Below are 16,394 nucleotides of genomic sequence, written 5' to 3' on the forward strand. Positions count from 1 at the left end.
TTATTTTCAGTTTCTTCTTTTTCTTATGAAGAACATTACCGTGCAGAGAAACCGGGTGGGGGGTACATGCTGCTTTTACAACTTCACGGCCCCACAGCCTGGGGCGGGCCAGAGCCCCCTGGTCGTCACCCTGGGAAAGCAGAGCAGGCGTGGCCACTCGGGAAGTCACGGGTCAGAGGGCCAGTGTGGGAGCTGCTAGTGTACGGCGCAAATCAACTGAGATTGGAACCATGTGGCTCTTGCCCCCCGCGCTTACCCACTGTGGACACGTGTGTCGTGGGGTGTCTGAGCCCTTGGTCGGCTCTGCAGCCACTGTCCTGGACGCCTCCCCGGGGCATGTGGCGCGGCGCAGGTGACGCTGTCAGGGGCAGGAGGGTGGGTGGAGAAGCCAGTATGTCTGCAGGTGTCCCCGTCGCCCTCTCACGGTGCCTCTGGGAGCGGGGGGTAGGTGGAGATGCAAAGCCCCCATCCGCATGGGTCTGAGGCCTACATCAAGTGCTTCCCTTTTCCAAGGATTTGAAGAAAGGGAATTTGTGATGTGTGGAGGCTTTTAGCTCCACCCCAGCTCAAGCGTGACTCACCAGGCCCCAGAGCAGAGGCAGAGGAGAGAGCATGGCAAGGAGTGACCATCTTCCGGGAGGGCCCCCAGCGCGGTTTCCCGAAATGGGTACCAAGGAAAAAAAAATGAGGAATCCCTTCTGAAGCTGGTTTGGCCACCGATGGCTCCCTGCCTCCTCGCTCTCCACGCATCCTGGGTGCCAGGCAGTGTAGACAGTCGGAGAGGCAAGCGGCTACCGAAAACTGCCCCCGACAAGCTGTCAGGGTTCCCAGTCAGCATCTCAACCTCCAGCGTGCTCAAGAGCTATTGCCCGACGCAGCCGCCCCTCGTTTCTTGCCGCTTAGGAGACACCTACTGGATGCACCGCTGCTTTACTGCAGTGCGGAGGACACCCGGATGAAACAGGCCTTGTCTCTACCCTCAGGGAAGTTCTAGTCCAGGTGTGGGGCCAGGTTAACAACAAGGACTTCAGACTCACACATCTGGGTGGGAACCTAAGGAACACGATCTCACTGGCCCCTGGTTTTTCCGACCATAAAATGAATAACACTTAGCTCATAGGGGTGTTGGGAGGCTGGGGTGAGCTCATGTGCATAAGCAATCGCTGAATAGCCGCTAATGTTACCGAGTGTCTGTGTAACGGTGACAGGAGGGGAAAGAGCATCGAGCCCAGGGATTTAATATTTCCATTTCCTCGAGGATTAGCACGCGTTCCGGCGCACGGTGGGCACCCAGGTCCCTGTGTTTTCAGCGCACGAGGCGCGAGGCCCGTTAGAGGAGGGCAGAGTGCCCACCAGGATGCTCCCCTGGGGACCCCTGGGGAAGCTTCCCGTAGAAATTGAAGAGAGGCTAGACTGCAGATTGGCAGGAGGACTAGAACGGCAGCTACAGCAAGAAGCAAGGCGTGATCGCTGTGCGGCTTTGCCAGCAATTCATAAATCACTTCGCAGTTTCTACAAGACTTGCACATTCAGCGCCGCCCCGGTTGAGTCTCGTGGCCCTACGGGTGGGCCCAAATTTGAGCAAACTCTGGAGCTCAGAGAGGTGACGTACCTGGCCCAACATGACGCAGCCTCTAGGTACCGGAGCACAGGCCCGTTTACACGGTTCCCCGCTACTTAGTGAGTGTGTTCGTGTGTCGGGAATCCCCTGGGGTGGGTGCCGCCACGAGACGCGAAGAGGCTGTCGATCACCTCGGCGCCCGGCCTGCAAGGACCTCTGTGGATTCTTGCTGGCGTCGTGGTCCCTGCCTCACGGGTGGAGAAGCTGAGCCTCCGCGAGGTTTGCAGGTGACACCATGCACGGACTTTCTGTGAGATGTGAACCCTGGGGCGCTGTGATGAACTCTGCTGCCCCCGGGGCCGTGTCCGCAAAGCGGGCCCAAGCCCGTCCTCTGTGTCCGCCTCCCGGGAGGGCGGCGAGGGAGTCCATCAGCGCCCCTCCCAGCTGGAGTGCAGGGGTGCTGCGAACGGGGTGCCACGAGCGAAGCCCTGCTCACCCCCTGTTCCTTTCCTCCCCAGCTGCGTGCACTTCGTGTGTGAGGCCGCCGACTGCCCGGAGCTGGCGGTGGAGAACGCTTCCCTCAACTGCTCCAGCAGCGACCGCTACCACGGCGCCCGGTGTACCGTGAGCTGCCGGACGGGCTACGTGCTGCAGATACAGCGGGACGACGAGCTCATCAAGAGCCAGGTGCGCCAGGTGCCGCGCTCAGGGTCCCTCTCCTGCCCCAGAGCGGCTGGCTGGGGGCATGGCATGTCCCCTGCCGAATCCCCAGCACTTCACACGGGCTGCCACCCAGCAAATGCTCAGTAAACGGGTGTGGATCGGATGAATGGATCCATCGACCTGGCATTTCTAAGAGCGTGGTTCCCGTGCAGAGTAGCATTGTGCACAGCGCGTATCAGAGCCATGGGGAGGGCGTGAGAACAGTGGGGAGGATGTGAGAGTCCTGGGGAGGGTATCAGAGCCATGGGGAGGGAGTAAGAGCGGTGGCGGGGGGCGTGAGAGTCCTGGGGAGAGCATGAGAACCCTGGGGAGGGTATCAGAGCCGTAGGGAGGACGTGGGAGCCGGGGGGAGGGTTGCAGATCCAGAAACTCACGTGCCGAGCATTTGGGAAGGAAACCCAGGCAGGCAGGACTCTGCTACAGTTCGCATGGGCCTGCTTTAGAAAGAGGCGAGCCCTCTGCCGACGAGGTGTTCGCTCACTCACTGTAATTGTAAAACAGACTGTAAAGCATCTGTTCGCCGGGAACTAGGTGCCATACTAGGTGCTAGAGAAAAAGGAAAAAAACAGTCACTAAGATAAAGCTAGGTCGTCCTCCCAAGGAGCACTCCGCCGGCGCAGGCAGTGTGTGAGTGATGACCTCCTGGTGTGATAAACTGCAGTCGAGGCAAGTGCCAGGCAGGCGTGGTGCAAGCCTGGGGGGCTCCCTCTGGAGAAGTGACTTGACAAAGGGACCCAGACCAGTAGACACAGGCGTGCGCACTGAGGAGGGTGCCTGGGCACAGCAGAAGTGGCCTGTGAGGGCCTCTTGGTGAGAAAGAGCATGCCGCAGATGATTTATTTTTTTGCCTGAGCTCACCCACACAAGGAGGCTGGAGGGGCCGGGCCCCAGGCCCCAGGTTGGGAGGTTAGAGATTTACACTTGGGGCAGCAGGGAGCTGTCGAAGAAGGTGATGGGCCCAGGTGATAGTTGGTACAGGCGCTCCTGGCTGCGCACCTGGGTGGAGGGTTCTGGAGCCCCATCACCAGACGCAGCCTTTTCGGGAGCCCTGCCCATGGGCTTCACCTTCGTGCTGCAGACACACGGGGACACCATCCTCCAGAGCTTCTGGGCCTGAGCGGAGTCCCCATCGGGCGCTCCGGAGCCCTCGACCCCTGGTCTTCGACACCCACTTCCCGGTGTCGGACGCGTCAGGTCTGAGGTCCTGTGGAAACGATTGGGCTGTTTTGGCAGCGAGGGACCTCAGCTCCCTTTGATGTGCTCCTAAAAGGGGAAAGATGTCCTTTGCTTTTAAAATCCCAGATCATGGTACGCCCGGGTGGCTCAGCGGTTTAGCGCTGCCTTCGGCCCAGGGCGTGATCCTGGAGACCGGGGATCGAGTCCCGCATCGGGCTTCCTGCATGGAGCCTGCTTCTCCTCTGCCTGTGTCTCTGCCTCTCTCTGTGTGTCTCTCATGAATAAATAAATAAAATCTCTAAAAAAATAAAATAAAATCCCAGATCCACATTCCTCGGCATCCCCGTCCCCCAGGATCTGGCGACTTCTGCCCTGAGCGTGCCGTCCTCCCTTGGCTTGGAAGCTCAGCCTCACCCTTCTACCCGCGCCCTCCTGCCACCTTCCGGCTTGTTTCAAATCCCTGCCAGCCCTTTTTGCTTCTCCCCGGCCAGTCCCATCTTCACGTCTACGCCTCCTGACTCCCTCAGAGCAGGGGTGGCTCCTAGAGCGAGCAAACCATGGGGGCCGCGCCAGTGGGAGAGATCACCCGAGGCAAGGGATGGGCCTGTGGTGTCACGGCCCAGAGGAGAAACATTGGGGCCTCCGACATCCCAGGGCAGTGCCTGCTGGTGCCAAACTCCCTGCTACCCCCTGCAGAGCCAAGCTATGAAGACCGAGAGCCCGTGAACCCCGTTGTGCCATTCGCACAGGCCGGGTCGGGAGGGGAGGCATGAGGCCCTGGGAGGCCTTAGCGCTTGTCGGGCCTGGGAGACTCCATGGGGAGCACTTTGCAATGTGGCTATTGGATTCAAGTCCCCCAGAGCCTCTTTGTTGTCCTTATTATTTAAAGATCTTATTTATTTATCTGAGAGAGAGAGGGAGAGTACGCGCAGGGGGAGGGGCAGAGGGAGAGCCCATCCCGGGGGCCCCATCCCAGGACCCGGGTCGCGCTCTGCGCCCAGGGCACACACTTCAGCAGCTCGGCCCCCAGGTGCCCCTCGTGCGTCCTGTTCACAGCCGTGTAGCTCGGAGCTCCCCAACGTCTCTGGGCCTCGGGTCTGCATCTGCACAATGGGAGCTGGGGTCCTCAGCTCAGGCAGCTGGGGGGATCATCAGGAGCCCGTTGTAGGTCACCCTTGGGCTCGTGGGGCCGGGATGAGACTCATGTGTAGCATGGGAGAGGCTAGCGGGATGAGTCGGCCGCGGCTTAGGGTGCCCGCCTCTGCCTTTCAGGTGGGACCCAGCGTCACGGTGACTTGTTCTGAGGGCAAGTGGAACAAGCAGGTGGCCTGTGAGCCCGTGGACTGTGGCATCCCAGACCAGCATCACGTCTACGCCGCGTCCTTCTCCTGCCTTAAAGGGACCACCTTTGGCAGCAAATGCTCCTTCCAGTGCCGTCACCCCGCGCAGTTGAAAGGTATGGACGAGGGGCCCTCGGGCTTGGTTTGTCCTACTTCTGGGTCATCCCCTGGGTCCCGCACACCAAGGGCAGGGCAGGGGTTTCTCTGCCCCCCTGCCGCCGCTCCACCCGCGGAGTGTTTGTACGCTGCCTTGCGGTGCAGCCAAGGAGAAAGTCGAGTGTGCAGAAGTGTGACCCCGAAATGCCCTCCAGGGCCTGGCAAGTCTTTCAGGAGGTGGAGGGGAGGGAGCGACGAAGAAAAAGATGGTAGGAAATAACATTTGGAACGACGTGACTGGTTCACTGGATAGGATTAGGGCCCAGGAAGTCCGCACGAGAAGTCATGTTTGCAGAGCCTCAGAGAGGTTAAAGACCTTGCCCAAGGCCACGCTCTCCGCGGTAGGATCCGCGTTGGGGCCTGGGTGTGACTTGTACCAAAGCCACTGCTCCTCCTTAGGAAGGGTCTGCTGGGAGAGGCGTGTTGGGGCAGGAAGCACTTTGCTGGGGCATCTCCTGGGCCAGGCCCCAGGGTGTCGGGGTGAGGGGGGCAGAGTCGGGCACACTGGAGGGGAGGCCTCGTCTTGAAAACGGGTAAGAGGCCAGCTGGGGTGACCCAGAATGTCAGGACCAGAGGGCTTCTCAAAGCTCACGTGGAATAACTGAGGATTTGGAAACATGGTGACACCGAGGTCCAGTGACGGGAAGGAACTTGTACGAAATCACAGACCAAATTAGTGGTATTTTTAGAAAAAATGCTCTTGGCTTCCAGTCAGAATACTGGGTTTTGATGTGACACAGGATTTCCAAGTTGTGATGGCTCAACTTACAGTTTCTTGATGGTGCACAAAAGTGGCATGCATTCCGTAGAAACCGTTTCGAGTTCTGCATTTTGACCTTCTCCTGGCTGCCGATACGTGGTCCAACGCAGCCTCGTGGTGCTGGGCGGTGGCACCTTGCAACGGTGCCTGTACAGCCGTTCCATCCCCACACAACCATTCTCTCTGCCACTTTCAGTATGGTTTTCAACAAATTACATCAGGTAGTCAGCACTTTGTTATGACATAGGCTTTGCCTTCAACAACTTTGCCCTACTCTGTAGGCTACTGTAAGTGTTCCAAGCGTGGCTCAGGTAGGCCGGGCTAAGCTAGGGTGTTCAGTGGTTAGGAATACAAATGCATTTTCGACTTGCAATATTTTCAACTTACTTTGGGTTTCCTGGGATGTAACCCCATCATACGTTGAGGAAAATCTATAAACCCATTTCTCAGAAGTGCCAGGACCCTCCCTCTTCCTTGTCTTATCAGAGGGAACATTGTCTGTTTGTCAGACACCCACAATGTGATTTCATTCAAGCCCGGGTCCTACCTCCGATGAGTCCTACCATCCAGCAAAGGTCCTGCCATCATTCCTCTGAGGGGGAATTAGTAGATTTCCATGGGGTGTGGGGAGATGGGGGGATATCTATGGATTCCCTTGAACTTGAATGTAATATTATGTGTTCATGAGTTTCAGGCATTTTAATGATGGGAGAGAGTCAATAGTTTCCCCAAATTTCCAATGATTACTGGACATGAGTTCCTAGAGGGCAGTGGCTATGTCTAATCCATTTTCACATCGCTGTCAGCAAGCCCAGAACCTGTGCTTAGTAAGACTTAATATAAGTGTTTTGACTGGATGGCTGGGTAAATTGATAAAAGTAATACCGCAGGAAATGTTTCTTTTGAGAAATGAATGAAAGACCAAGTAATCTTAGTAAACTGGTGCCCTGGAAGAAAACCAGGAAGCAGTGATGGAAAGGAAGCAGCCTTCGGGTCCCCTGGTTTTTAACCCCAGATGATTTGAATTCAGAAGTTATAGGCATTTCAGGTGAGGTTCTCTAAAGACGTAGGCTGGGGAGAAGTGAAGAGATGGTGGAAATTGTAAGCCCTCCGCCTTTCACGCTTTCTGAGTCCTTCCCTTGGCTCAGATGTTGGGCATGTTGATAATGCCAGACCAAGAAATCACACTTCTCCCCTCAATCAGGGGCCTTTGGGAAGGAGCAGTATGTAAATTAGCATTGATTATCATGGCACCCATTGTGGCTAATAATGATTATTTAAGAAAATAAAAAAAAAAGATAAAAAAATTAAAAAAATAAAAAGATTTATTTTAGAGAGAGCGAGCTAGAGAGAGCACGCAAGCATGTACTCACAAGGGTGGGGGGCAAGGGACAGAAGAAGAGAGAGAACTCAAGCTGACTCAGTGCTGAGTGGGGAACCTGATGCAGGGCTTGAACTCACAACTCTGAGTGGAAACCAAGAGTTGGACGCTTAACCTACTGTACCCCCCAGGTGCCCTGCAAATAATGATTCTTCATCAAAGTGATTCAGACCCTTCTGCTGTTGCTTCTCTGCTAACTATGGTGGAAGGGGAGTGACCCCTGCTGTGGAGACGAGGCCCCAGAGGGACCATCATTTTGATAGTCGTGGATCCTAATTTAGATCTTCCCTTTGAGAATGCAGAGAAGCATCTTGCCAGCGGCCACGCTGACCCACTAGGACCCCCTAGCGTTTCATGCACCTTGGTTGTCAGCATCATCTGGGGCTCAATCCCAGATCTGATGCTTCTGCTTGGGTCTGCAGGCAGTAAGGACTGGGTGAAGGTCCTGCTACCTCTCTCTTGAACTTGTTAGTGAACCCCTTCTCAAGCAAGAGGGTAAACAGCTTTCTTCCTCCATTTTTTTGTTTGCTTCCCTTTCCTCCCTTTGTTTTGCTTTTCTGAGCAGCATCATTGAAGTGAAAAGAGCACCGTCTTTAGAGTCAGACAGACTGGGATTCCTCTCCTGGCTCTGCCCCAAACTGTTGATCTCAAAAGAGCTATTTCATGGCTCTCAGCCTCAATATGCTCATCTGCAGAAGGGGTGCAGGTGTGCCCATATGGAAGGGTCAGGTTGAGGACTGAAAGAGGTGATGTGTGTAAAATTCCAGAGCCAGGGAAAGTGCTCAGTGAATACGGACCTTCCCCAGGGGGCACCCCTGTGAGGACCTGTGCCACGGCCTCCCTCTTCCAGGCCTGACCTCTCTGTTTCGTGGAGGCCTTAGTCCTGGGAGCTGTGTAGATATACTCCATCCTCCATGCTCCTCCCAGGACCTGAAGGTTAGGGGTTGTCAGCCCAGCAGCCACCACCCAGGACAGGCAGTCAAAGGTAGCCCCTGGGACCTGGAATAATGTGGGTAGCACCACAAGCCCACTTCCCCTTCTAGTCCTGGTGAGTTTTTCTTGAATATCCCCACTTTCACTTAATTTCTGAGTCCTCTTCAAGATGTATGCAAAATATCCTGCAAACTCACAGCCTTAGAGTCACTTCTGCCAATGTACGCCACCAACACGGAACCTACAAGAACAGAGGGAAATTATATTCTCAAGTCAAAACAACAGCAATAACACCACCACTTCAGAATCATAAATGCTTAATTAAAAGGCTGCAAATGCCACATTATTTATATCACCCAGTGAACCTCAACTCAAGCGTGTTAGATGCACTTGACATTGAGTGTGGAGTGGGGCTTCTAAAGCAAGCATGCCTTGGAGTGCCTGGCTGGCTCCATTGGAAAAGCATGGGGCTCTCGATCTTGGGTTGTGAGTTCGAGCCTCATAGTGGGTATAGAGGTGACTTAAATAAAAAAATAATCTTTTAAAAAAAGTAAGCATGACTTCATCCTACAAAGATCTTTTTTAAAAGGCCTGCTTTGTACTTATAGCTTCTGTTGGCTTTTCTGTCTGTTTGCCTCTCCAACTCAGATGAAAACTCAGCCTATTTGCAGAAGATAGCCAATGCCACTGAGCACTTCCTGATTTCTCAGACTTTACCGAAGACAGGGGTGTGAGCTGGGTGGACACAGAGAGTGGCCACATCCTATAGCGCCTCGCAGTGAACCTCTGTGCTTGCCCTCGGCTCCTTCCCTCACCCTGTCCCCCCTCCCTGCAGCTGTTACAACTTCCATCGCTGTAGAAATTGCAAGTTCTCTCTTCTGTCTCAGGAGAAGACCCTTCCTTCTTTCTCAGAAGCAGATAGCTAGGCCCTGGAGGGCCACAAGGGTCTCACTGGGACATCATCCCCACAAAAACAGGGTCACCCCCCAACCAAGAGAAATTCTCATACAACTCCTCAGGAGAATACTGCTTGCTCCATCTGTCACCCTAGCATTTGGGATGGTGAGAGTTCAAGATGATCTAGGACCTCACTGGGTCCAAACCACTGCTGAGTGCTGATGGTAGACCCACTACTCAGATTATGCCTGGGGATTTCAGGGTCACAGTGGAGAAGGGACATATCCAAGATCATACAGCTGCTTATGAGGCCACTATTCAATGTGAGTAGTGCTAAGATGGCATCTCTTAAATAATTCTTCCTATCTGTCTCATTCCTGCTCTACTCTGAGTAGTCGCTCAAGTTTTGAGGGTTGAGTCTGTTGCTATTTGTTGTCTCAGAGTCCATTGGCCTTTCCTACAGCCTGTCCCTCAACCCAGAACCCCCTCTGAAGCCTGGAATGTCAGAGCTGGGAGGAGCCCAGAGGTCATCAAGGTGAATTATTTAATTTCACGATGGCAAAACTAAGGCCCAAGAGAGGAAGACATTTATACAAGGACACCTAGGAGTTATCTTTAGCACTAGGGTCAGGAGGCAGGGAGCCTGACCCTAGAAATGACGCCCCTTTGCTAGGTATGCCATTCCCACCCATCGGCGGAAATCTGCTCACTCACATCTGCCATGTGCATTCCCAAGCTGCTTCTTCATGGCAGGTGTCCGGTGTTGCAGGCTCCTTTCTCTATCTGCTTGGGAAGTTTTCCATCATCTACCCCTGGCTGTAACTGCATCTGACAGCAACCTCTTTCCTTTGAGCCTAACATGTGAATGACACATGGGGCCCCTTGTAAAGAAATTTGGAAGTGAGGGGCACCATTCTGGACAGTGGGAAGGAGGTGGAGGTACTGAAATCTTATTGTATGACCAGTTCTTGATTTTGAGCTGCTCCACTCATCCAAATTCTCCATGAGATGTTCTTTGACCACGCTCATGGCCAAAAGCTCTGTGGTGAGGTCGAGAAAATACTTAGGAGTCAGGCAGACCTGGAGGGAGCCTCGACTCTAGACTGAGCGGCTCACATTCCCTCTCAGGGACTCCAGTTTGTCACCTACAAAATGGGGTTCATGACACATTGGGTTATTAGGAGGATCAAGAAGATGGCCCTGGCAAGTCCTGCCTCTTGGGCTGAATTATAAAGAGCTATTAGACTTCCTTGTAGATATTTAGGGAGAGAACTGGACAATTAAATAATTGAAATATATTCACTTCCACGAGAGTTGGGAGAGCCCAGTTTTACAAGCAAATGGCATTCTTTCTGGGACTGCCTAGCCCAGCTCGGATTTTCTCTTTGGCTCCTCGGGGTCCCCGGAGCCTAGCAATGTGCTTTTAGGACTAAAATTGGCAGAGGCTTGCATGCTTCTCTTGATGGCTCCATTTCTTCAGCCTCGGCTTTCCTCCTCTGACTTGCGGCAGCCTGAGCACTTGGTGGAGTTCCAGTTGGCTATCATTGGGAAAACAACCATCCTGAAACCTTGAGGTCCTCATTTCTTGCCTCACCTGGCCCAGGACCTTGTACAGAGAGACTTCTTCTCTATTTACACTTCCTGTTGCCCTTCCTTTTCTGTTAAGGTCTCTTTCCTATCAAGAGCAATGAAACTGAATCTCCTCCCAGTTCCAGCAGCACTAGCCCTTGGCTGATGCAGCCTCCCGAGGGCCTGCATGTCCACTTCCAGTCCCTCTCACTGCATCTGTGTTTTCTCAAAACAATACAGTGGCCAATATTCTTTCGCGTCCTAAAACGTTAGAGCTGTAAGGACTCAAAGACAGCCTTGGCTGAAGGCCAGAGAGGTTAGGTGACTTGTTCAAGGTCACATGTAGATTCACAATAGTTCATGCATTGAATAAATGGGTATTAAGGACCCACTGTTTGCTTGGCACTAGGCTAGCTTCTGGTGCTAAAAGAATGATCGAGGTCCATTCCTTAGCCTTAGGTTACAGGCACCATGTATGAGGTAGTAAGAGAACCAGATGTTAGATCTCCTGGCATTTCTCTCCACCTATTCTGCCCTAGGCCAATTTCAATCTTAAAGGCACTCCCAAAGAGATTTGGCCTTCTGGGTAATCTTTTGAATAAAATAATGAACATAGGCATATCTCTTTGACAGTACATTTACAATGATTTTAATACTCATTAGAGACTGACATTTCTTTAAGCACATCTGTAGACAGCAGAGCACCATTTGTCTTCCTGACTCTAAAAGATGGACAGATGAAGATACAGGGTCACATCACTTTTTGGAACGCAGTTTCTGACATCGGCACTGTTACCCCAAGCCAGAAGCCCCAGGCTCAGAAATGCCTGCGTCTAATATCCTGAGTCATGTTCTCCCAGGAAAGACAGATAAGGGAATGGGGCAGGGAGGCATGGAAATGACAGGAGCATCCAGGGTCTCTTTCAGAGCAAGGTCCTGCTGGGGGCAACCAGAGCTCAGTCGCTTTGGGGAACTATGGGAATACAGCTACTGCAGCTCTGGGAACTGCCATATTAACCCACCAGCTCCCTTGCTGGTTGGATGCTATTGCCAGTAGCACGGATGCCTCAGTACCGTGAGCTTGCCCTGTGTGCAGACACAGTGACCATCCTTGGTATAGAGGTCAGTGCCAAGGAGGTGAGGGCAGGGCACGGATGGTACGTTTTACACCCCGCTTTCTTCAAAGCCATGTAGTGGATATAGAGTAATGGCAATAGCTGGGTCACGGAAATACTGACTCTGTGCCATTCAGTGTCTGCATCTCCTAGATTTTGTTTGTCTTTGGGGTGGGGGCATGTCCATGGTCCTGAACCACCAGTTCCTGCTTTAGTGTGATGGTTCTCTTGACGGTGGTACACGGCTAATTCCCAGTCACCCTCTCCCAGAACGGACATTTCTGGCTTGCGTTTTCACTCTTGATGACCATTTTGCAACTCTCACGTTCTCTTGCCACCAAGCGACTGTAACTTGCACATCACGATCTAAAATTTGCATAGCTGATACGGTGTACTTTTTGGAGTCCTCACACTTTCTGCACAGACAGTTCATCCTTCTTGGGGAGTTCCGAGAGTGTGTGCTCCCTGCATCTTTGATAACTTCTCTTTACCTCTGCTAAGTTTCTCCCGTAGCTTTTGCTGTGCCTGTGCACCCCCAAAATACCACCTCCACCACAAAAGCAATGCATAAAGCAGTTTGTGGTCTCTGGTGGTCTAGAGGCCTCTCTGCTTCTATGGAACCCAAATGAATCATCCTTCACTTGATATAGAAATCTCTGTGGTTTGCAGCATCAGTGTTTGTCAGCATGCAATCCTCTTTAGGGTTCACAGACACTAGGTTGCCTTGTGCTCACCAGGTGAATCACACTGACACAGGAGAAGAAAGAGGACAATGAGTGGGGTCGGTGGGGGGTACGGAGCCTACAGAAAAGTGCACGGCACTCCCTGCTGCTTTTTGGTCCTGCTCTGTTTGTCTCCAGAGTACCTACTGCCTTCCGGCACGCCAAACAGTGTATTTCTTTGTCCGGTCTCCAGGGTTCCTCCCTGCCACACTGGAATAGAAGCTCCAGGAGGGCAGGGCTTGAGGGTTTGTACGTCTGTTTTGTCCACTGCTGTGTCCCGACATATAAAAGAGTAGCTGGCACATGGTGAGCACTGCACAGGTGCTTGCTGGATGAACGAAGGCCTGTGTGCAACTCATAGGGCCCCTCAGACCTGCCAGTGAAGGCAAGGTTAGGAGGGAGGGAGGGAGGCAAGAAGGGAGGCAAATAAGGAATCTGACAGCACTTTGCTAGGTGTGTTTCATTTTATCTTCTCATCGCCATGAAAGGCAGGGCAGTTCTCTTTCTGTAGATCAGAGTTGGGGGTTGCCTCTCGGAACAGGTAAGAGAGGCCCTACGGAGCACGTGTAGCCAAGTTCCCAGAGAAACAACTGCCTTTGTCGTTAGACGACCCTGGTTCTGAGCTTCGGTTTGCCTTTCACTCACTGCGAGGACTAGGTCAGGTGCCTTCACTCTCGGAGTCTCTGCTCCCAAATGTGCGTCCTCCCAGCTCCGAGCCTGCTGTGAGACTAACTCCGATGACACTCAGGGCGCTGGGCCTGTCGCCTCCGCCCCTACCTCCGCACCCTCCACCTGCCGCCAGCCCTGCTGGTCAACACTGCTCAGTAATAACCGGGAAGAGCGGTGTTCGCTGGAGAAAGCCAGGCTTGGGGTCTGCCTCTGATTGTCCTGGGGAGGTTTGGGGGCAGGCTGTGCACTGATAATGTATGACCTGGCAGGGAAAAGCCTGCACCCCGTGTTTTACTTCTTCTTGCCGCGTCCCCCATCAGGCCAGCTTCCCGGGGGCAGTCAACACGTCTGTCAGAGCTGGCACGGGCTTCGGGGTAGGGGAGGGCGGCTGCTCTGGCAAAGCGTCACTGAACACTGGGGCCTGGAAAGCACAGCAGACCTCCAGACAGCACAGTGCTGTCCCTTCCGGCCCGAGGGGGCCCACAGCAGTACAGGGGCGCGGGCCCGGAGAGGAGCGGCAGGCAGCTCGAGGCCACGTGGACCCGGAGCTCGGAGGAGAGGCTCACAGGAGCCCTAGCCCGCCACTTCCCAGGAGGCACACGTACTCTGGCCTCTGGGCCCGGGGCCCCACCTGGCGCAGCGAGGAGGAGGGAGGGAAGGAGCATGAGGGTCTCTTCCTGTGCGGTGGGCGAGGTTCTGGATCGGGACTCAGGATCCTTGAATTTTAGTTTCTTGTAGATGTGGGGCGAGTTACTCCCCATGCTGGATCTCCTCGTCGCAGCTCTCTCCACCTCCTAGAGGCCCTTGGTCGTATACAGAAGGGTCTGGAATTCCAAGGGGAAGACCTTCTGGCTTTTTACGTTGGCTGTAGCCCAGGCAGCCCGCACCATAGCTCGGCTGTCAGGGGCACCCCTCTCGACCCGTCTGCTAACCCTCCGGCCTGTGTCCTCCAGGCAACAACAGCCTCCTGACCTGCATGGAGGACGGCCTGTGGTCCTTCCCGGAGGCCCTGTGTGAGCTCATGTGCCTCGCTCCGCCCCCGGTGCCCAACGCAGACCTGCAGACGGCCCGGTGCCGAGAGAACAAGCACAAGGTGGGCTCCTTCTGCAAGTACAAGTGCAAACCGGGATACCACGTGCCTGGCTCCTCGCGGAAGTCAAAGAAGTAAGTGGGGCCAGAAACACACGCCTGTGGGCTCTGGGGGCGAGGGGGAGAGCCAGGTCCAGAGGTCTGATGATTAGGAAGCGCCGCTTCTTTGCTGGAAGCAGCCCCCACCGTGCATCACATGCTGCCCCGTGAGAGTCTACAGGGACACTGTTAACAACCGCCCCCTGGCCGTGCGACCTCAGGCAAGTGACTTCACGTCTCTAGGCCTCTACTTTTCAACAGTAGGATGGGGGTGATGGTACCAGTTACTGTCTGGTATTACTGTGAAGAATAAAGGAGGATGTGTGTGTAAAGTGTTTGCAAAGTGCCTGGCATGTAGTTGTTGTTCAATGAATGGCAGGTGTTAATATCATCACTGTACTCATGCGCCCCCCCCTCCCCGAACAGTCTAGAAGGTAGGGAGGGGACTAGAGCTTGCAGGGCTGGAATTTTATTTCAATCCATGTGTAACTGAGAGAATGTCTGAAGCCACCACTTGCCCCAACTCAATGAATTTTCTTGAATCCCTACATGTGCCCCCTCCCAACCAGTAGGGCAGGTAGGGGACCAGGAGTGAGAAAGGGAGACGAGAGGCTGGCTGGCTCCCGAGAAACGTGGGTGTTGGGATGGGGCATGAGCCTGGCCATCTGATCCTTGAGACATCTCTTCTTTTATCTCTTCCGTAAAGACGGGCCTTCAAGACTCAGTGTACCCAAGACGGCAGCTGGCAGGAGGGGGCTTGTGTCCCCGTGACTTGTGACCCGCCTCCGCCGAAATTCCATGGGCTTTACCAGTGCACGAATGGCTTCCAGTTCAACAGCGAGTGTAGAATCAAGTGTGAAGACAGCGACGCTGCCCAGGTAAGACTCCCTGAACTGGAGGTCGGTGCTTCGGGCCCCCTCCTACCTGCTGACCGAGGCCCGCCTGTATCTGAAGAACAGCATCCGCCAGGAGACTGCAGGTTCGGCAGTGTCACCCATGCAGTAGAGGTTCTGGTCGTCTCCTTTGCTGATCGCCCTGCGCCTGGGTTTCCTCTCTCAACACCGTATTTTGGCTCAGAGGTCCTGAGCTTTGCAAGATGTTTGGGGTTCGAACCCTCGCGAAGGGAAGCATGTTGTGGAATCCCATGGCATGGAAACAATCACAGTTGAGTCACTCTGAGAGGAGGGACCAGGGTGGTTTGGCCAACTGCCCGCCACCATCACTCATGTTCGTCCTCAAAGCATTAAAAAACACAAGACACCCGTTGGCTCTGCCTGCGTGAAGAAGGGGGACCACCTTCTGATTAGAAGTGGACGGTGTGGAGAACACCAGGGAGGAAAGGGAGACCCGGAGGGGCCGGCAGGGTTTGGGTGTTATCTCCACCCCCTTGTAACAGACGAAGGCCGCCACTCCCGCCCCTTCCTGCTGACGGAGTCAGTGAAAGTCTCTCACTCCTTCGAAGGCAGGTAGGGAATCCAGAATGGAAAAGGGAAGTGGGAAGCCAGCTCACTCCATAGGAGCCTTAGCTCCACCAGCCATTTTGGGTCGATAGGCTGAGCCCTGTATTTCAAGGGTGTGCGAGGACCCTTGGCCAGGTGCGGCTGGAGTTTGGCTGGCTGGGCCCCAGTGCTGGCGTCACCTGCAGCCAGTCCTCCCCCATCTTTATTAGTGCTCCCCCCGAGTGCCAGATCGGGGATACCACCATCCTCAGCCCCTCTCACCTGCCCCTCACCTGCCAACCATCACTGCATCCTACCCATCCTGCCCCCAGGACACCTCCTGGAGCTGTTCTCGCCTGCTCCCGGCGCCCCCACCCTCACTCAGCCACCACCGTCTCTTCCCTGAGCCGCACACAGCCTTCTGATCATCTCCCTGCTTTTACACCCCCAGCGCATTCTCTACGTTTCAGCCCGGGTGATTTGTTCAGAGCGTACACCTCATCACAATTCCCCTACCCAAAGCCCCTCGTGAACCAGTGCCCCCATCCCCTGGAGGATGAACCCCTGACTCCTCAGGGTGGATTCAAGGCCTCCAGCGCCATTGCACCCCCCTCACCTCTGCACTGCGCTCCTCTCCCCTTATCAGCTGCCTCACTCCTAATCGTCCTTCTGGGCCAGCCCAGGTGCCCATTTTTCCAGGAATCCCCTTTTTTATTGAAGGATGGTCGACGCGCGATTCACTGCAGGTGCACAGCACGGGGATTTGACAAGTGCATACGTCATGCTGTGCTCGCCACACATGTCGCTGCCATCTGTCACCATGCG

At 54.4% G+C, this 16,394-nt stretch overlaps 1 protein-coding gene across 1 annotated transcript in view; it reads left to right on the top strand.

The window, feature by feature from the left end:
- The window catches only part of PAPPA (pappalysin 1), a 236,708-nt gene that overhangs the window by 177,256 nt on the left and 43,058 nt on the right, over positions 1-16,394 (top strand). Inside the window, 4 exon segments of the mRNA XM_038553223.1 lie at positions 2,080-2,248; positions 4,733-4,916; positions 13,956-14,166; positions 14,837-15,008. Of these exon segments, the coding sequence (XP_038409151.1) occupies positions 2,080-2,248; positions 4,733-4,916; positions 13,956-14,166; positions 14,837-15,008 (736 nt within the window).

The sequence above is a fragment of the Canis lupus genome, chromosome 11 (genome assembly GCF_011100685.1).
Source record: "Canis lupus familiaris isolate Mischka breed German Shepherd chromosome 11, alternate assembly UU_Cfam_GSD_1.0, whole genome shotgun sequence".
Taxonomy (NCBI): Eukaryota; Metazoa; Chordata; class Mammalia; order Carnivora; family Canidae; genus Canis; species Canis lupus.